This window comes from Falco peregrinus, chromosome 15 (genome assembly GCF_023634155.1).
Source record: "Falco peregrinus isolate bFalPer1 chromosome 15, bFalPer1.pri, whole genome shotgun sequence".
Lineage (NCBI taxonomy): Eukaryota > Metazoa > Chordata > Aves > Falconiformes > Falconidae > Falco > Falco peregrinus.
Genome location: NC_073735.1, coordinates 2,026,762 through 2,047,305, shown reverse-complemented (window position 1 = coordinate 2,047,305; position 20,544 = coordinate 2,026,762). Strand labels below are relative to the sequence as shown.

Genomic DNA, 20,544 nt, shown 5'->3' with positions numbered 1-20,544 from the left:
ACAGTAATTTTGCCTGTCACTTTCATAACACTACACACAAGCGTCCTTCCTGCAATTAATCTGTTTTCTACCTATACCTCCTTCCTGTTTGTACAAATCCAGGGATTACTCGCCATACCTTCTCCACCCACAGTAGCAGTTCTGTGCACCCTTTTCATGTTCGGAAATTTGGAGATGGTATCCATTCCTTAAACAAACTCACAGTCATTGCAGGGAGCATCTACTCCAAAAGTCTACCAGACAGAAACTCATGTAAATTGAATCTTGCTAGGACGTATTCCTTCAAATCAACAGTCGGAAATATGTGCCCTGAAATGCCACTGGTATTCGAAGCCAGGTTGCTGCTTTAGGCCTAATTACTGGCATGTTTGCAAGATGTTTTAGTGCCTCTCCATTTTCCCCAATCTGGTATTTTGAGGCCCTTTTCTAACACAGGTCAACGTTTCTATGCAAGCATGCAAGCAAAAAGCTGAGCCACAAGAAGTTCTTTTACCGTAAACTGCCAGTACTTCGGAGCACATGATTCACCCTGAACTATCAAATGGTTCCACTACAGCCAAACAAAATCTAAGGTCTGTCAAAACAAGTTGTGCTGAGACATTCCCTGATGCTTCAGGAAAGAAAAGGAGCACTGTTCATTTTTCAGTGGAATACAGTCACCAGCTCTGTACAGACAGGGAAAAGCAGCTTTGTGAGGAGACAGCACACAGTATGACTGAGCAGCGCTTTTTGCAGGCAATAACCTTTCATATGAAGAAAAGGGGAAGAGACATCCAGTGAAGCTGCCTGCTCTAGGATGAAGGGCACTAAAGGCACATTTAGGATACAGACTCTGTTTTTCACTCTGCCAGTGACTTGCTGGGAATTTGGCAGCCTACTTTACCTCTGCATGCCTCAGTTTCTAGCTATAAAGCAACTACACTAATTTTTATGTTACTTGTAAAATGCTTTGATAACAATAAATCTTTGACTGTACCTGTGCAAACGCACTGTAACAGACCCTGCCAAAGGACAGCCACTGCTATGCAAACAAGAAATAGCCTGGTTTAGGCATACAGTGAAACTCAGCCAGGGCTTGAATCCTAACTGCTCAGCCCCTAATCCTATATAACAGCAAATACAATACGTCCTTCCCTTGCTGACAGTCCTATTGCTGGCCAGGTACAAGGGCTTTGAGAAAAATTGATAAGAATTCCTGCTAGAGCAAGCAATTGTCTGCTAAAGCACATCTCCACCTAAACCCAGGTGTGGGAAGCCCCAGCTGTGTTTTCTGATGTCCCTGCTTGAGGCTTAGCAGAATCACAATGCAGCAGCTGCCCAGTCTCCTGAAGACCAGACACGCAACCTGGCAAGGTTAAGGTGGTTCTTCAGATCCCAGCCTTTCCCACTCTGGCCAAGCCTTAAACAAGTGTGCCTGACCATCCTGTGGCTTTAACAGTGTAGGGCGGATGTAAAATACTAGTGGTCTCACACCAAAGTGAAATGAGACTTGGATGTACTATGTGGAAACCATCAGCATTTCTAAAGAGCTCCATGTATTTAGTGAAACCAGCCTCTGAGGGATTTGGTACTACAGGGAGTATTTAGTTACGGGCTGGTCCTAATGGGCTGAACTGGACGAGGGACACAGGAGTCAAAACAGCTCTCTGCATAGTGAATCCTATTAGCTATAAATAGGACTCATTGCAAGGAAAGGGCGAGTGCAAGTTTCTTCTGCTCAGATCGCAGTAGCAGAGACGTTTTTATCGCAGCTCATGCATGTTACACCAAGGGGAACAGAGCGGCTGCCAGAACAAGACGGTAGCAGGTCTAACCTGCCAGAAAATTACTTCAACCAGAAGAGCAAATGAAAGTCAAGCCCAGGCCATTTCCCAAAGCAAGGCTTCAAATCTTACAGATAGGATGCCATCTAATCACCTCAAAGTCCACCAACAGATACAGCAAACCCTGAAGAGTGAGGCAGAGAGACGATGTCTGGGAAAGCCAGGAAATACCTACTGCAGATGCCACTCGGCTAAGAACCACTGCTCAAGGGAAAATATTACCTGGAGCACTTGGTGAGGGGGCAGGCAATGAGCAGCCTCCTAGGGGGAGAACAGAGAGCCCTACCTGCACCGCACCACCTCCTGCGTGCATAGCGCTGGGGAGTAGTAGTTCTCACACAGCAAAATGTGCAGGGGTGTCCCCAGGTACACAGAGCCTCATATGGTAGCCTTGCATTTGACTTTGATGCTGTTGGGAGACCGCGATTTCAAAACAAGCTCTGCTTGGGCTATTAAAAATTCACTGCCATTTTGCTCTCTGGAGAGGAGCCAGTCCCAGGCCTGTTGTTCAATGTTATCTCAGAAGGAAAAAACAGCTATTTCAGATTACTCATTGCACATAAGCAACTACATAATAATTAACTTCCAACTTGAAAAAGAGAAGGTATATTATTGTTGTTAAAATACAGACACATTAATGTCTCGGAGCTGTGAGGCCCATTTCTGACACATTTCTGTGTGCCTCATCTGTTTTAAAGCACTGACGTGTGTCTCAAATAAACTGCATTTCCTCAAGGACAGAGAACAAACTGAGGCCACATGGACAGAGGCACCACAGAGGAGACCCTGCCTTCCATGGTTTCCTTGCATTATAAATGACTGCTTTTAGCAGCCATACATTCCCATGCCACCATCCAGCTCTGGGCTTGAATTATTTAGCTGCCTGAGAATACGATAAATCGCAATAAACAGCAGGGAAACACCTTCAAGGCAGGGTAGTCCATTAATGAGAGAGGGACGGGAGCTGCATGATGCCCACAGGGGAGTTCGCTGCGTTTCAACATTAAACAAAAGTCATCCTCTTTTAGATGTCTGCAGATGACACTGTCCACAACATATTTTGGCTAGGGACTCTGAAAGGGAAAGGAAATACATTGGCCTGAATTTGCAATTTACAGGGCCCCTTCAGCAATCTGTGATTATGTTCATCATCGAGAAAGCATCAATCTAACAGATGACCTGTGAAGCAGAACAGGCATTAGCTGCAGAAGGGACAACTATGCTTCATTCTCCATCCCTGCTCATGAGATAGTGAGGCTGATAGGGTGGCTCTCAGCCAGCAGGACGGACAGAGAGGGAAAAAAATACAGAGAAACAAAATAAACTTGCCTATAGCATCTTGGTTGTGCTGGGTAACTTTCCAGGCATGGATTATTGACCAAAGGTGCAAGACAGAGACACACCACCAATATCTCTAAAGAAACTGGAACTATACCTGGCCTCTAGGTCCCAAGCATGCGTAGGGTTGCACATGCACCTGTGAGCTTGCTAGCAACTTACTTGTGTATGTTAATGCACAGATTTGGGAAGCATGTCCTTGTATTTCAAGGTATCTAGTGACCAAAAGAGCCACCTGGGCAGAAAAGATGTTCTACCGAAAGAACAGACACTGAATCAGCACAGCAATTCCTGCAATACTCCAGCTCACTGCTTGTGTTAACTTAAGTCTGACTTTTTATCTTGAATCTGTTTTTATACCTGAACATTAGGTTTAGTAGCCACTCACTTCCAGCCTTCTAACGTCAGGGTGCTGTGTTGGGATCTGACACCTTGGGACACTCTTTTCACATTCAGGGACTTCTATAAATAAGCACCTAAGGTAGGAGGAAGTACAGCTGGTGGACCAGAACAGAAGCACAGAATTACAGAGTTTCTCACTCATTTCCAACTGTGTCTGTGATGTGATGCCTGTCCTCGGCAAGTCAATCTCTCTATACCGTAGGTTCTGCACTTGCAAAATTGATTTTAATTCTACTTTTGTTATATATGTGAAGTGTGTGATATGATTGAAGTGGGAGACATGAGTTAATCTGGTTTTATGGTGGGAGAGGTTTTTTTTTTTTCCACAGCTGAGCAGTCTGCGGGTAAAACCAGACAGTCCAGGTGGAGCTAGCACTTAATGTAAAACTTCGCTCCCATTATTAATTATATTATTAATAGACAGGTTCCTATTAGCGTTTGCCAGAGAAGGATCTGCTGCCCTCGAGCACAGGAAGTGTAAGCTTGAGCTAAAGCCGTACCTTTGCTAGCTAACAATGACACCCAGAGACTCTGTGGAGGAGGGGATGGAGTATTTAGACAGTTACGCCGAGCAATCAAAGGAGACCTGTGGCTGGCATGAAGCTGTGCTGCTCAAGTTTCACACCCAGTTTGTTTTCCCCATGATGACTGGTGCTGTTAAGCCTAGGAGGGATGTTCCTTTTCTGTGAAGAACGGAGCATGGGGGCAGCACAGTCAGGGGAGCTTTGCAAGGATGAGGAACCACTAAACACAAACAAAACCAAGCTATGCAGTCTAAGAAAGAGAAAAACACACCAAGAGACTATCCCTGCCACCAGGTGAGAAAGTAAACAGCAGCCACTGCTTGGTTTCAGCACAAGCCCCTCCAATTTTCCTTCCTTTTCAGCTTACAGACAGGAAATCATGGTCCAGCATGGTCTGCACAACGCACAGCCGGGCAGTGGCTGCCCTGGCATTTTGTACGGAGTCCATAAGAGAGTCCAACAGAACAAATTTTTCATGCATCCTAAAAAGGGATGCTGACAGCAATCTGCATCCCCATGCAGTTACAGGATTCCCATCTCTGGAATTTCTTGGTACTTCTTACTCCTTATTGTATGATTTACTCCCTAACAGCACAATAAGCAAATAAAGAACACTCTTAAAATTACATTTTCCTGACCAAGATGAATTTCAGTGCTCTAGAGACTCAGCCTACAGAAAATGGGGAAAAAACCCAGCCAGCCTGCTCTTTGTCAGCCTCTCCCAAGAAATGTGTCCCCACAAGGCAGATTTACAGGCTTTCCAACTGCCTTCAGACATAAGAGACTTCATATACTCAGGAGAGAAGTCAATTCCATAAAATAAACTGCTCCATAACCTTGCTGCAGTCTATATTATTTACTGGTACAACAGCAAAGCGCTGTGAAGAGCATAAAAACTCCGAGCTAAAAACAGCAGCCATAAACCAGCCATAAACTCTTCAAAAAACTATTGCTGATTTGCAGAGCCCTGGCTGTGCTGCCCAGTATGCCCTTCTGTTAGCAAGCGGCTCTCCCGCCCTGAAATCTTGCTCATTTTTCTCCTTCTCCGTTACTCAAAGCCCTGGGAGACATAACAGTTCCTGAGAGATGCTGCACAAAAGCATGCTGCCTTGCCCCCGGAAAGGTCTGTGTGAGACTTGGGACATGCATTTACCTCCGTGAAGCCCTCCTGAAGAATATCCAGTAAATTCCCCCTGGCCAAACAAGTGAGCATTCTCCACGAGCCCACCGCCGGGCGAGGGTTTCAGAGGACACAGGGCAGATCCTCCAGCTCTGGGCACGACTTCTTCCTCCTCCTCCCAAAGACAAAGAGTTGGAGCTCATCAGGAACCGCATTCATAGTCCCATATGTGCAGCCCGTTACTGCACACAGATAGTTGAGCCAAAGTCAAGGCTTGCACTGGGCATGCTCGAGAGGGAGCTGCTGGGGGAGTAGCGGGAGAGATGTCATACGGTTCCTATAGAAACGCTTCAGCTTACAAGATGCAGGCCCAGGACTGAGTTGGGGAAACATCTGAAACCCATTTCCAGCAGTCATACTCACAGCAAACCTGCTGCGTAAAAGAGATTTTCAAACCCACCAAACACAGCAAGCCCTGTATGGCATGGGGGCAGGGAGGGAGGCAGAGAACGGCAAATAACAGCTGCCTTGCTGAGCTAGAAAGGCAAAAGGGAAGGTTTTAAGAGCTGCCAGCTTTAACTCTCAGCAATCGTTCTGCAGCCCCAAAGAAACAGCAGCGTTGTCAGCAACCTGGTAGAGGCAGGAAGCTGCAAACCAGGCCACAATGCAGCGAGCACCGTTTGCACAGCACTCAGCCCAGCTCCAGCTGCCCTGGCAATGAAATCGAAAGAAGAAAAAAGAAAACTTTCCAACTAAATTAAATACAGTTCGCAGCAAATTTCCTAAATCAGTAACAATTGCATTCATTCCAGAAACAAGTATCAAATACCTCCAGGCAATCTCTCAAACTTCATCCCACCTTACAGAAAATGCCCAGGGAAAAAAACAAAACAAACAAACCAAACAAACCAAAAAAAAAAAGAGAGAAGAAAAACTCGGATGGATGAAGACCCCCTTCTACCAGGGGCTCTGGCTGCCATTCCACAGAGCAACATTGCAAGTACTGCCCGGGGATATCAGACTGTGCCTTCAGGTTTCAAAATACCTGGCCAAGCATTTCTGAGAGACACGTTTATAAACAAACATGTTTTTCTGCCTAAGTATTGAAGCATCTGGAGGAAAAAGCAATTGCATCATTTTACCGGTTTACTCTGTCACATATGGAGATGCAGATAAAATACAGAAAAACAAGCAACAGGTAATTTCACTCTGTAATCAACCCAAGTAATTCTAAGAGGAGGCAGCCCCCACGCCTCCATGACATATAAATTTTAAATTATTTATTCACGATTGCCTTCCCTACTTTTAATAATTCAGAGGGATTTGAGATTTTTATGTTTCCATTGATTGTAATATCACATCTGTTAAGCAAAACAACAGATTACTGCGAGGCTTTGCATAAATTCTTGTAAGCTGGTAATGCTGGTGGTTAGTACTTTGATCCAGTTTACTTTTGAGACTCAAAATGCCCTTAAATAGACAGCAATAAATATTTATCTCAATTTCCTGTTCTCAAGCTACAATCAAGTAGCTTATGCCTTTGCAATTTCCATAAAATTTCATAAATAACTAAGTGGTTTTTCTATCAGACAGAAAGTAACCTAATTTAAAAAAAAACACCACCACAAAACACACTCTGAGCCTTTTCTGTGGACTTCATAATGCTACTCTTGAGTAATAATCTAAAAGAAAAAGTTATATGTATTACCTGTTTTTCAGTGCTACGCAGTAAACATAAATTCATAGAAGACTTCTAATAACAGGTAAGGATGCTGAGGTCATCCCTTCCCTATACCACTTCAGTTTCTGGAACAAAAATAGAATAACCCCAGTTGTACTGAAGTAATATCGCATGCACTCTGAATGCACAGAAAGGTTGCAGATGGCTGTTAGGTGTTCTCTGATTGTTTTTATATTTTGTTTAATGAATCTGATAGCAGATTACATGTTTTGTGCTCATAATCCCTTACATATTTTATGCTCATAATCCCTGCTGGATCTAGATATTTAACTTTGTCCTTTGAAAGCAGAGAAGCCAAAGGCAAGGCAGGCAGTCTGCACTGGAGACATAACCCAAATGTACAGGATTAAAAAAACAACTAAAAGTAAGAATAAAGGGATAATTTGTCCAAACATCATAGAAATGCAAAGCATGAACAGGTTTTAAATGTAAAACGCACTGTTTAAATCCTGATAAGGTGATACGATGAGAACACCGGTTTGTTTATCCTGGTCCACCTCACCTCAGTGGCATTTAGTAGGTGTCCTGTTGCAATAGCGACAGGCAACAATGAAGCACTTTTAACACTTGTGCTCCACCCTGTAAGGGCTCCAACACACTTGGGCAACAGCAGGATGCAGATACTGCCGTGGAGTCACTGCTTGCAGCGCAACCTGCATTTGTAGAGCCCGTAAAGTTTCTGCAGGCACCTCCAGTTTGTCAGGGACGCAGACTGGCTTTGTTCTGAAGCAGGACATGGCTATTTGATATCTGACCTCAAACCAGTTCCAAGGTCCTTGTACAAGCTGTCTGTGGCACCACCCCCAATTACAGCTTAGCTGTCATATGAGATACATACCACATCCTTCAGTCACCGTGTGCTCCCCATGCCATTGCATAGCAGGACGCGTTACACAGCGTGATGCTGAGGGGGCCATCAGCCACATGAATTGAGCAGCTGCCTTTGCATATAGACCCCACAAAGAGTCCTGGACTTGCTTTGGGAAACATAGTGAAGGATCTATGTATGTATACCAGATAAAATCGTCAAATGTGGTCTAAAGAAGGGCAATTTCTCCTAGGCCAACCAAATACAGCAGATGACAACCCCCCACCTTGTAGTTATTAGGACTGAGAAGCGCTTCTCTCACTGCTCCTCCTCCCTATACCCCTGTTTCCTGGCACAAATCAGAGGACCTAAGCCAGATGTGTCACCCGCAGTATAGTAGTGCCATCCCTGAGAAATGCCGAAACACTATCTCAGCACAGCATCCTGGGGGAACTGTGAAGAAGTTAGTTTGGACTGGAGAGAAGAGATTCAAGCCCGAAGCCCTACCCTGCCTGCCTTTTGGGATCAACCAAGAAAAGCTGGGACTGAAGTCTGAGATTCAGGTGGTCACTTGCAGTCCCCGTATCCCTGTTCCAGAGCTTCTACCTACTAGAACAGCAACACAGGGAAAGGCAAAGTGTTCTCATTGTGTGCCAGGTTCAGGTTCTGCCAGGTTCAGCAGAACGTACTGCTCATGGTGTGTTGTCCATCAGCAATTTTGTCATCAAAGATTTGCTTCTACGTGGAGTTTCTTATCTTTGAAACCGAACCGCCTCACTTTGACAATATGAATGTCAGAGAAACTAGGCCACTTCTGCTGGCTAGACGGAGAGGCAGAGCATGTTGAGCCATTCTTCTCTTTATTGTGGCAACACAAATGCACCTTGGGTGTATGTGTATGCTGAAATAACTTTTAAAAACTAAACGCTAGTTCTTTCACCTTTGTGATTCACTCTTAAATTTCAAGCTTCTTGTAGCTGGAATCATTTTTCTTTCAGTTTTATAAGACCATAATAGATGCCTTTGAATGTTAGCTTTGCAGGAGGGAAAGAAAACAGCCTCTCACTAAAACTAATGCTTCATGATTCTCCCTGAAGACGATCCAAAAATGAAGCGTACGGGACAACGATACCAAACCAATGTCTGCATCAACTGTTTAAAGGGCAACAGACCTTCAAAATAACCATGTAGGATGGCAGTTTGGTTGGTGGCATTGCCCTCTCCTGGCTGGTTTCAGCACAACCCTAACCCTTGTACTTGCCCCTGTGGAATTCCGGGCACGGTGCATGCCCTGTTATTGCTCCCTTTCCTGCCATCCTGTCACAGCAGCACCACCAGTATCAAGACATAAGCCTTCCTTCAAGACTTCCATCCACGGATTTTAAGGCACTTTATCAACATTCGCTGATTGCGTCTCTTATATCAGCCTTTGAAAAACAAAGATCAGTGGCCACAGTTCAGCTCTTGCTAATAAAATTTTGTTTGGGGAAATGAAAGCAAGTGATTCAGAAACAAAGGTTGTGAGGCACGTGAGGCCATGACTGCAGGAATAGCCAAAAGAGCTGCCTAATGCAACTAGTGCCCTTGTGTCACTGTGTCCCCCTCCGACCTCCCCATCAAGCAGCTAGAACAGAGGTCAGACACAAAAAGGACTCCTGGAAACTCACAGATGATGCAGCAGGCTGTGATGTATGTCGGGGCACCATGTCCATCAGCGTTCCCATGCTGGATGCCACAGCTCAGCGCCAAGGGGAAGGTACCAGCGCTGCTTCCCCCTTGAAGCCTGAGGGGGAGAAGCAAATGTATTTAATACAAAGGAAATAATTTTCTTGGAGGGAGAACAGACTCAACCACAAAATATCTGAATGTAACTAAAACAAAGGGGGAAAGTTGCCACCTTCTTTCATTGCCCACAGAAAATACATCTAAGGGCTACAGTCTGAGGGCAATTTATGCATTTTTTGTATTTTCTGCCACATGTAAAGTATGTTTGGTAGACAGAATTGCCCTGAGACAGATGTAAAAAAAGATTCCTGATTATGTTGGCTTACAGTGCACATCGGATCTAATTATTTCTTCCCTTTCATGGAGGGGGAATCCAAATTCAACATAAGTCAGACACCAGCCAAAGCTGTACTCGTCCCTAGTGTCAAATATTAGTGAGTCAGTGCATTTACCCCAGACAGCAAAGATTCATAAAAATTTTTAGGAAACAGTTCCACATGCTGACATTTCTATTTAGGAATTTTCTGGTAATCTATATTTTCTCTGCTTACTCTTCCTTTGGAAGTCCAGAGTGAAGTCTGGTGAACGAAGACAGGCTTTGGAGGAGTTAGCAGAATGGGTTGCAGTAAGATTTCTGGAGAAAGGCTGAATTAAACCCACTGCTTTTAATAATCATTTAAAGGTGGGCCGGAGTCACCCACAGGCAGACGGTCACCGTGACCTTGGTTGTGCCACCCTGGTAGGTCTGTGGGGCCCAAAGGCAGGACAGGGTAGGGGGGCAGAGCCGGGCGTGCAGACCCTCCTGCTGACCCTTCTGCCGGGGGTGGTGCGTTTTCGGGGCCCCGTTGCGCAAAGCGGGGTGGGAGCGAGTGAGCAGGGCCCCCGGGGTGTGGGACGAGGCCCTGGGCTCGGGTGGCTCTGTGAGGCCTCTGGAAGCGGGCCCGGAGCACCGGGATCCCCTGGAGCTGGGCTGCCTGAGGGACCGCGGGGAGCGGCAGGCCCGGGGAGCCGGGACCGCGGAGCAGGGTGACCCCGGGGGCTGAGGGGCCCCTGGGGAGGGGGCGGCCCGGGGGACGCCGGGGTGGGGTGGGGTGCGGCGGCCCTACCTGCCCCGGGGCGGGCGGGAGGCAGCGGCACGGCCCGGGCCCGGCCGCGGCGCGTCGCCGCTCGCCATGGGGACGCGGGCGGGACGGGGCGGCCCCGCGCAGGCTCCGCCCGGCCGCACCGGGCCCGCCTGCAGCCGGGGGGGCCGCGGGCTGGCAGGCCTCGGGCGGCGGGGCTGGGCCCGGGGCGGCTCCCTGCGGCGGCGGCGCGGGGCCCCGGGCGCTGCGAGAAGCCCTCGGGCCCGGGAAGTGTGAGGAGCCCTTGGCTGGGCCTTGGATCCCCGGGCAGCGTGAGGAGCCCTCGGGCCCCGGGCGGTGTGAGAAGCCCTCAGCCAGGCCGCAGCTCGCCCCCCGGGCAGTGTGAGGAGCCCTCCAGGCCGCAGCTCAGGGCCCCGGTGCAGTGCAGGCCGCGATCTGCACACACACACACACACACACACACACCCCCCGAAAGTACAAATGTACTAATTAAAACTAAACCCAGCAGCTTTATTCAAAGAACTGATACATTAACACTCGTTTAACACCCAAACATTATGAACTCGGGAAACAGGTGATAACACTGCTGGGAGTTTCCAACAGCGCCAGCCCAAGCGCTTTGGACACATCCTTACTGCAGGGTGTGCGGTTTCGTGCTTGACCTGCTCAAGGTAGACAGGTAGTTTCCTGCACTGCGTAGCATTTCATTGTCTCTGCCACGTGTGGTGTATCCAGAGCCAGCCCCAGCCCCAGCAGCGCTGGAGCTCGGGAGATGAAGGCTCACTCCAGCTCGGAGGCACACAGGGAAAGACACTTCCCTGTGGCTCCCCTTCCTTCGGAATACAGACAACGGATGCACCGATCAACAGAACCAAGCGCTGTGACAAGGGAAAACAAGTTCCTCTGAGCCGAATCCAGTCCATGGCAAAATTGGTTGAACGTAATGGATGTGCGCATTGCGCCAGCCAGGGACCCAGGTGGCTGGTGGCCACCCAGCTCACTGGCCCCCGGCCCAGCTCTCCCGCTGGGCGAGGACATCTTCAGTACCGCACGCTGTGCATGCCACAGCAAGAACAAGCTTTTGCACTTAAACTGGTTTTTAAAATGACCTGTTGGGAGTCTGCACATGCTAGAAAACCTCCCATCTCCTGAACACTCCATATTTAACCATGTTTCTAAAAAATCCGGGTTCTTCCTGTGATGTGGAGGGCTTCACCAGAACTAATGCCAGTGTCCCTTTCTAGTTCCTCAGCAATTCAGTGCAAGGAGGTATGTGACCCACATCTGGGCTAGCAGAGCTGAGGGCTGGAGCATCCCACGGCTCCCTCGCGTGCTCCTCCAAGTAAATCATGTGCCCGTTTGAACCTCCTCGGTCCAAAGGACGGGTTTTCATGCTGGGTGTGGAGTACAGAAAGGAACTTGGAGGAGCAGAGAGAGGAATCCTTGGCACTCAAAACAAACAGCCCCGCCACTAACATAATCCTGTACCCATTATAAATGAAGGGCCTTCTACGGCAGACCTTACAATAGTCCTGCTGAGGTCAGCTGGATAGCATAGGCAAAGAAACCCTTTTCAGGTAGAAAAATATACTGTATCCATTATAAAAAAGGGGGCTTCTCCTGCAAATGTTTCTCTGGTCTTACAATAGCCCTGCTGAGGTCTACCAAATAACATGGGCAACAAGGTAGAAAAATTATAGGACTGGTCCTCAAAACACTTCCATCTTAGCAAACACTGCCCATACCAGCTTTATTTTTTTTTGTAATGAGCAGGAATTCCTTCATGCTTTTAACATTTAACTGAGCCATAATATGCAAAATTATGTATGTATAAAAAATGTATCAGGATGTCCTTTTTAAAACACTGGCAATAAAACAGGTTGTCCCACGATCTCCATTTAGCTATGCAGACCATTATTTAGGAACAGAACGTGCCAAGCATTGATTTAATGCCTGAAGATACTGCCTGGGAGCCCTGTTAACTGCCAGTGCTGCAACTGCCAAACCCAGAGCAGTGGCAGAAGCCTTTTGGACAATTGCTATACTGTATTACTAACACTATTTTAAATCCGTAAGCAAACTCTCAAAGGTGTGTCTGAGAGAAGCAGCAGAAAACACCACGTGGTGCTTTCTCTTTGTTGCTGGGGTTTATAACTAAGGCTGACAGTATGAAATAAGACAAAATGGTGGAAAAGTCCAAAGCCCTCTAAAGTTGACCAGGATTCATTCCCAGTATCTCAGGCATGTAGACAGCTGCTGTACTCTTAAGGACTGGATAACTGCCCTAAATATAGGCAGTGACTTTTAACTGGCTGCCTCGCAGTTAAATTGCCAATTTTCCTTGTTTCATTTCCAGTCAGAGACAAGAGCTCACTACTCACTTCTGTGTATGTAAGGATACGTATCTGTACAGCCCTTCAGTGAAAAGGAATTATTCCGTACCCCTCAGTTAATTGTGCATTTCTGACCTTGGTTGTAGTGTGCTGTGCATAGTTATGGAACACTGCTTTTTGGGAAAAGGGGATGCACATAGTGCACGACTGCAGTTACAGTGGTAGGTGTCGGAGGAAGACATGGCAGTAGATACTGTTAGAGCTTTTATGCCATTTCTTCACAGTATCACCCACATGTCATTCGGCACACCGCAGAATTTTCTTAACATCGACATAAAATCCTGCGGCAACATCTCTGTTGTCCCAGGACTGAATCCTGGACGCCAGTGTTCCCACATCCAGCTGCGGAGCAGCACTCAGCTGGTCCTGTGCCACAGCAGGAACTTTCTGCTGCGGTTTTAGCCTTCATCAGCCAAGAAGCAGCTCTGCCTTCTCACAGTGCTGAGAGGAGATGGGCTGCCAGCTTCAGGGGCAACTCTTCCGAGGGGAAGAGATGTTTTTCGTCAGCAGAATTGGATGGGAAACTACTCATCATGTGAGAATGAATAAGTCTGTGTCCTCTGAAGAGAAATGCAGATGGAAGACACAGTCTTCTCTGCACTTTCTCAGGGAGACTTGACATGTCCATGAGGTTACCTTGCATCTACAGCATCTCTAAGTCTGTGAAATCCTTTTGCTGCTGAAGGAGGAGGGGGCCATCAAACCTTTTATACCAAGGTCCCATTCTTACTGTCATATTTCAGTCTGGGCCGGGGGAAGTTGAGGGTGGCATACTCTGTGGCATTCTGCATTTGTAAGTTCTTCACCTCTGCTGCAGAGCGTTCCCGGACCTTGGTGAACACCTGGATGTCTGCGTAATGAATGCTGTCATCCTGCTTCACGCTCTTGGGTTTACTCACGGTGGCGTAGACAGGAAACTCTGGGACATCTTCGTATGTTGGAGCCTTTGGGGAGAAAGAGCTCTGGAAGGTCAGCTCCCTGGGCTGCTGCCACACATGCCTTCCCCAGACCAGGCAGAGACACCCTGCACACTGCCCCCAGCACCACCCAGCCCTCTGATATCTCTGGCTCAGAGGGCGATTTCATCCTACTGCTTCCACTGCACTTCAGGGGGAAAAATGGGCCCTCATCACTGTGCAGCAATGCACACGGTTCCCACAGCCATTAAAGCCTACACACGATGAGATGATTCATGGCTCTGAAAAAGCTGCCCCATGTCCTCCCAAACCATCTAGCCTAGGAAATGGTGGTCAGCTCTCTCTTCTCAACATACGGTTAGGAAAACAACTCTGGGAAGCTGTTTACCTTCCTGTCAGGCTGATGCTGTTGGCTCTCATGTCTCACATTAGTTCCTGAAAAAGAAACACCAGTGGATCAGGTTAACACAACTGTTTATTGTTCCACCTCTGAAAGCAGAAATGCAGTGTCTGGCCCATGGACTGGAGACAAATCAGATCTCCACCTCCTCTGACACCCTCAATCCTAATACTGTCCCAGAGGCCTGCCTCCAAGAAGAAAGCCTGGGCTTGTTTCTTTGGAAAAAATAAGGTTTCCCAGGATGACAACATGCTGTGGACCACAATGTTCTTGGCAGAACCTAGAAGGACAGACACAGGACAGAGAGCTTCCTTGTCAGGCCCTTGGAGAAGGCAGATCCAGTTTTAACTTTGTTATTTCCTTTGCTGCCTGGCAAACAAAATTTGCCCAGCATGGTCCAAAGACCACAGGACACATATGGGCTACTCTGGGAATGCACTTTATCCTGGGGGACTGATGTCAGACGGATGTTTGTAGCTCTTACAGGAGTTTGATGCAGCTTCTCTGTGCTGCCACTTGAGAGTACTCACACGTGTTTTGATGTGAGACTCCAGTATTTTAGAGATACTCCCCCTCCTTGCCAAGTCCCACGGCATATTATACTCCTTGCTTTAAATTTTAAAGAAATCTCGCCTCTTGCTTCTACCAAACTTCTCTTAAGGAAGGTTAGGTACAAGAGTATGGGAGGGGAGCTCAGCCTCGGGGATTCAATTCACAGTCAGCACTGACTAATGGCAGCTAACCAAGGGCTTAGTCACTCCACCTCTTCTCCTCTAAAGCATTTTCACAAATCCTTACCTTGCTTTTCTTTCTTTCTTTTAAATGATGAAGGACAATTCCTGAAATCAGAGAAAGATGTCAGCCCTGAGAAGCCCCAGCCACTGCCCTCACAACATGCAAACCCAAATGCACCACCCCGCCAGGGTACCACATCTGTGGGTAGTGAGAACGGCCCAAGAAGCGTCTCAGAGAAGAGCTACTGAGCCAAGGCAGAACCTGAGTGACTCTTGCAGGGAGAAGGTCCAAAGGGGAGATGCGGGAATGTGTTTCCATCTTCTGTAACACAGTACCATACCCTACAGATGCCCCCAAGTCTCCTTGCCTTTCAGCCCTGCCTGGCTGTCCAATACGCGTATGCATCACTGAATGAGAGAACATTTCACTGTAGTTTTGCAGCTACATTTGCACAGCTGTATGATCAAAGATGCAGGGTGCAAAGCATGGTCACAACTGGCACGAAACCCTTCTCTTAGGCTCAGATGCTTCGATAGCACCGTACCCTGTGCTTTGGCCCTGTTGCCTGAGGAGCAGCTGTGCACAGACCTTGTGCTAACGTTTCAGACAGTTTTCCTGTTCTCGGTTTTCCACTTAAAACACAGCCAAAGCAAACAAGCGATGCCCTTAATAAAAGCCAATCCAAACCCTAATCTCGGCTGTACCTGTGTGACCAGAAAGAGACAAGCCAAATCCAGCCATGTTCCAGCCACGGAATGAACAGGAGCCAAATCCATTCCAGCTGTAACAACAGAGGCAGGAGCTGAGCTCCTGCAGGCTGGTGCTGGCAGGCGAGCGCAGACTGTCTGGCAGAGCACAGACGTGTCACATTCTGGGCCAGATGCATGAAAGAAATGTTATCATTGCATCACGCTCAGAGGGCCAGAGGAGAGCAGGTGCCAGCCCCTGCAGGGCTCCTCCTGCGCACGCGTGTCCATCTGGTGCTGGCTGGGGACCAGCACCGCCTGCAGCTGAGGCTCTCACGTGGGTCTCTGCTGCAGCAAAGGCAGCAGCTGCATGTGGGCAGCCAGCACTTTTAATGGGGCCACGGAGTTACCAGATGGCTCCCAAAAAACATTTTATGTCCCACATCGTGTGCATTTGCCAGACAGTCCTGCCACAGGCGGGCGCCATGCAGTGCCTGAGGCAGAGCTCTGCCTTTGCCGGCTTTTAGCCACGGTTTCGGTGGGCGGGCGAGCAGGACGGCGTGTGCAGTAATGCCTTTGGCACAATAACGGCAAAACAAAAAAAGCACGAATGCGGGCAAAGAACCTGGAGACCTTCAACACGCTCAGTAATGATTAACCATGCTTCTAGACCTGGGAAGTTAAAGGCAGCTTTGGGGCAGGCAGGGTGGCCGTGTGCCTGGGCGAAAGGATCCAGCACCCCTTCTCCTGTCTCTGCTGCGTGCTGCCCCGCAGAGGCACCAACGGCCCTCCAGCCCTCGCCAGAAAAAATCTGGGGGGCTGCCCCCAGGAGTTAGGGGCCTAGCTCAAGGCAGCGTTGCTTTTTGCTTGGCTCCTGCAGCTTCCTCCTCTGCTGTCTCTACGCGGGTCTCCAGGGCCCTCCTTGCCAAGGCTTGTGCGCTAGAGCGCTTTGCTGCTTTACCGCGTTCAGGCACACTGGGCAATCTGATGGAAACAGCACCATCTGAACCAAAATCACCAGGGTCCCTGTCCTCTTCCCTGGGAGGCAGGTTGCAGTCGGAGCTTTCCAAGCTGCTCTTGCTTGTTTTGGTTGCCTGCCTTTGTAAAGAGCGCGTTACCAGCCAGTGTGTAGGCTGGAGCTATTCTGAGGCTGTCTGCAAGCTAATCACAGCCAGGCAGGAGGTGGCATCTCCCAGCCTCAGATCTGCGGTAATTAGAACGGATGTGGCAAGGGAAATGAGAGCAGGGCAAACTTCTCGCCTCTTCTCAAAACCAGGTCAAACATGTTGTAACTAACTCACAGCCTGCTCGAAGCACATTGTATTCTACATGACAGCACACACGTCCCTGCTCCTGTATCGCTTCTTCCCCTTTTCCCATGCCAGTGCCAGCCTGGTTCCTGCCCTACACAAGCCTGCTTCACAGTGGGTCCTGAATTTTGGCATCTTTTGCTGTCCATGCACACCAGAAGCCCTGGGTATCAAACCAAGTGTGAGAATAGCTGGGGCCTGCCCTCCGCTGGGCCATACTCGCAGAGGTACCCAGACCTGAGGGCACACTTTCCTTCATCACTAACTTTCTTCTCTGAATAAATTTGCAGTAATGGCTTCTCTTTAAACCCTTCAGGAGCCTCCTCAGTCTTGCTCTTTGCTCTGTCTCCCTTAGGGCCCATGCTTCGGTAGTGCTCATGAAAACGATCTTCTGTCCAGAAGGTGGGTACCTGCCTCCCCTGAACCCTTTTGTAAGTCTCAGCTTTACTTGTGAAGCTCAGCTTTTTGCTGACACTGCTGTAGTGCTGAGAGAATATATGGAAATAAAAACAGTATAGGTGCCTGGAAACACCTGAACTAAAATTAAGTACCATTTTTTTTCCTCTCTGTCACCAAGGCAAAGCTATGAATCATGCAAACTTCTGCAGTGGGGCTTCAGTGCACCAGCATGATTATGGTCCTCTGGAGGTGTCTCCCACAGCCAAGTTACATGTCCCAACAGCACATTCCTATTTGCCTCCCTCTCTCCGTGCTTGGAGCCTGTTTGAATAGCCTGTGCAGCACAGGGGCAGCCCGGGCGCCTGAGGCCCTTCTTCACCTGCGTGTTTCCATGTGCAGGACGGGGAATGATGCTCCTGGGCAGAGAGCTCCGCTTCCTCCTCGCTGAACAGTCTGTAAGGCAGATGTGTTAGCGCTTGAGTCCCACAGGGGTGCTGGGGTCAAAAGGGTCTTTGGCCAGAGCTTTGCCTTTGGCTGCAGGAATCTGCCAGAAGGTAGTAGTGACACCACCAGCAGAAATACCATCCCAGCTTCCTACTTTCCATGCAGCCTTTGGAAAAAAATCAAGTGGGAGACAGGAGTCCTGGTCCAGTAGCCTTGGGGGAGTAGAATCTGATGCTACCCCAGAGGAGCCAGCTTGCCACCATGCTGCTCCCCAAACGGAGCAGAAAGCTGCTCTCCTGCCTGGCCCCACACAGATGAGTGCCCCTCAGATTCTGGGCTTTTGGAGGCAGAAGTGTTTGCGCATGGCCTGGCACTGGCTGGACATGGAAGTGCCACCACAGCACATGCTGTAGCGGTGCTGTTTCTACTCTGGAGTCTCTGGCTTTGCCAGTCTGTGCTGTGGCACGGCTCTCCCCACCAGACGGCATCAGCAGCGTGCCCGGCAGCTGTAGCTCTGCTCAGGGGAGCCAGCCCGTGCCCCCGGCATTCCCTGGCCAGGCCCTTGTCCCTTGTCCCCCGCAGTAACGAAGGTGACACCCTGGGTGCCTCATTTACCCACTGGCACAGGGTAGAGGAAGTAGAAAATGGGACTTTTGATGGGGGAGACATGCCGAGAACCAGCCTTCCACCTGCCACCTACAGCTCCTGCTCCTAAATCCCAAACTCCTCTGCCCCCCAGCTCAGGGCTCAGGTTGGAAGGACCTCAGTTTCCTGAACCTCCTCCTCTGCCTGAGCCACTAGGTGATGCTGTGCCTCTTGTAATTATTAAAAAGTGCTGATGAATTTCTAATATTTTTAACAAATTCGGTGTTGGTGAGAATGTCCTGGGAGATTCATCTGATATTCAGGGCTCTCCCCCCCTGTAGAGCGCTCAGAGCTGAAAATATTTCCCTTTGGCAGGGAATGCTGCTCCACTGTGCCCTTTCCCTGGGAGCAGGAGGTCCAGGCACACCACGAGCCAGGAGGGATTAAGCTGCGCCCCCCCGCCCCCCCCCCCCCCCCCCCCCCCCTTATCCCCGGGAGAACCAGCAACATCATCTGAAAAACGTGGCCAGGATTTCCCAAGCGCAAATAAAAGCCCAGGAGCTGCGGCAGGGAGAGGGGCTGGGGGGGCTGAGGGCTGGACGGAGCAGCCGTGCCCGCACTGCCCGAGGGACACCCCTGGGGCAAGGGCACGTCCCCTCCAGCCCTCGGGGCAGGCAGCAGGGAGCCCACAGCCCGTGGGGGCTGTGCGCCACGAAGCCCCCTCGCCCCCCCGCGTCCTGCCCAGCCCCTGGACACCCCCCCCCGGCGCCGCCGCTCGCTGGCGCCCAGCTCCGGGCGAGCTGCCGGGGACGGGGGGAGCCGGGGGTGGCGGGGAGCAGCCGGGGGTGGGGGGGGAACCGGGTGGGGGGGAAACCGGGGGTTCCCCGGCAAGGCCAGCGCAGGGCAGCCCGGCTGGCCGAGCCCCCCCGAGCCGCCCCCCGCCCCCGGGGGTGCCGCACTCACCAGGCTCGCCCGCAGCTGCAGAGGTTGCCCATGGCGCTGCCGCCTCCATGAGGCTGGAGCGTTCCCTGGCCGGGGCGAGCCGGTGTTTCCTGGTTCCTGCTCGGCCCCTGCCTGCTCCGAGGGAGTGTCTGCCCGTCTCGGGTTTCTCCCCATCGCCGGGCCCGTGCGTGCCATCTACCGGGGGCTCGCCGTGCCCCCGGGCCCGGCGCTCTCCCCCTGCTGCCCAGCGAGGGCAGGGCGAGGGGGCTGCACGCCCCCCGGCCTCCTACAGCTCAGTCGGGGGACCTGGGACGGTGGCTGTCCCTCCGCTCTCCCCCCAGCGCCGTCCTGCTGATGCCAGCAGTGATGCAAAAGGGGATGGAGGAGGGACTTCAACTGTTCCTGGACAAAAGGAGAACCGCCAGGGTGGGAAACACCGGTGCTGTTCCTGCTCCTCGTCGTTGCCTCTCAAGCGGGATGTCAGGAAAATGTGTGGCACGGGCTGGCATCAGCTGGGAAGGAGCCTGTCTTCTTGGGAAGGAGGTGATGCCTCAGCCATGCAGGTCTACTGTCACCTGAGCTCTGGTGCTGCTGCTTCTGCTGCAGGCAGAAAGGCATACGCAACCTCAGGGACTTTACTGGGATCCCATTTTTTCTAGATCTACCTAGATGAAAGTGTACAGATTTGTGCTTTTGAGAATGACAGAATCCCATGAGGGACCGCGTATCATTAAGAACCTGCAATACAGCTCTTAGGCTCACCCCCAGCATGTCAAATAGGAACATTAATGTGCATTTTACCTCTCTAGCCCTGTTGAGAGCCCTTCAGATTGTCTGGCCATTCCTGGGCTGAATGACTCTGGCAGCTCTAAGAGAGCTGATAAAGCTGAAAGATAGCATGTTAATGTAATCCTCGTGCAGAAACTGTGCCCCACTGCTCTGACTTGGCAGTCAGCCCCGGTTCTGTGCAGGCCTGGATGCCTCAGGGGATGTGCTGACAGTGGGCAAGCTTTCATTCACCCTTCTGGCGGGCTCTCTCAGGAACTGGCCCTAGTCCTCTGCTCCAGCTGTACCCACACTCTCAGCCAGGCTCACAGCATCATTTATCATCCACCCGAGTGCAGAGCAAAGCTTGTACCTGTCCAGGAGTGGCAGAAGGAGAAGGGTTCT

The 20,544-nt window shown here is 50.0% G+C and overlaps 2 protein-coding genes across 3 annotated transcripts in view; both read right to left on the bottom strand.

The window, feature by feature from the left end:
* The window catches only part of DIXDC1 (DIX domain containing 1), a 37,807-nt gene extending 32,081 nt beyond the window's left edge, over nucleotides 1-5,726 (bottom strand). Inside the window, exon 1 of one of the 2 annotated variants that reach the window (XM_055819369.1) lies at nucleotides 5,241-5,726. In XM_055819369.1, the coding sequence (XP_055675344.1) occupies nucleotides 5,241-5,300 (60 nt within the window). In that variant the 5' untranslated portion in view covers nucleotides 5,301-5,726. The remainder of the gene's footprint in view (nucleotides 1-5,240) is intronic. The other variant, XM_055819368.1, reaches the window with a different exon arrangement.
* A 5,326-nt stretch (nucleotides 5,727-11,052) lies between these two features.
* C15H11orf52 (chromosome 15 C11orf52 homolog) lies at nucleotides 11,053-19,729 on the bottom strand. The gene is made up of 4 exons (XM_055819381.1): nucleotides 19,396-19,729; nucleotides 15,072-15,112; nucleotides 14,262-14,308; nucleotides 11,053-13,900 (listed from the first exon to the last, which is right to left on the bottom strand). The coding sequence occupies exons 1-4, from the start codon at nucleotides 19,425-19,427 to the stop codon at nucleotides 13,664-13,666; spliced, it is 357 nt and encodes a 118-aa protein (XP_055675356.1). The 5' UTR covers nucleotides 19,428-19,729; the 3' UTR covers nucleotides 11,053-13,663.
* Nucleotides 19,730-20,544: the final 815 nt, after the last annotated feature.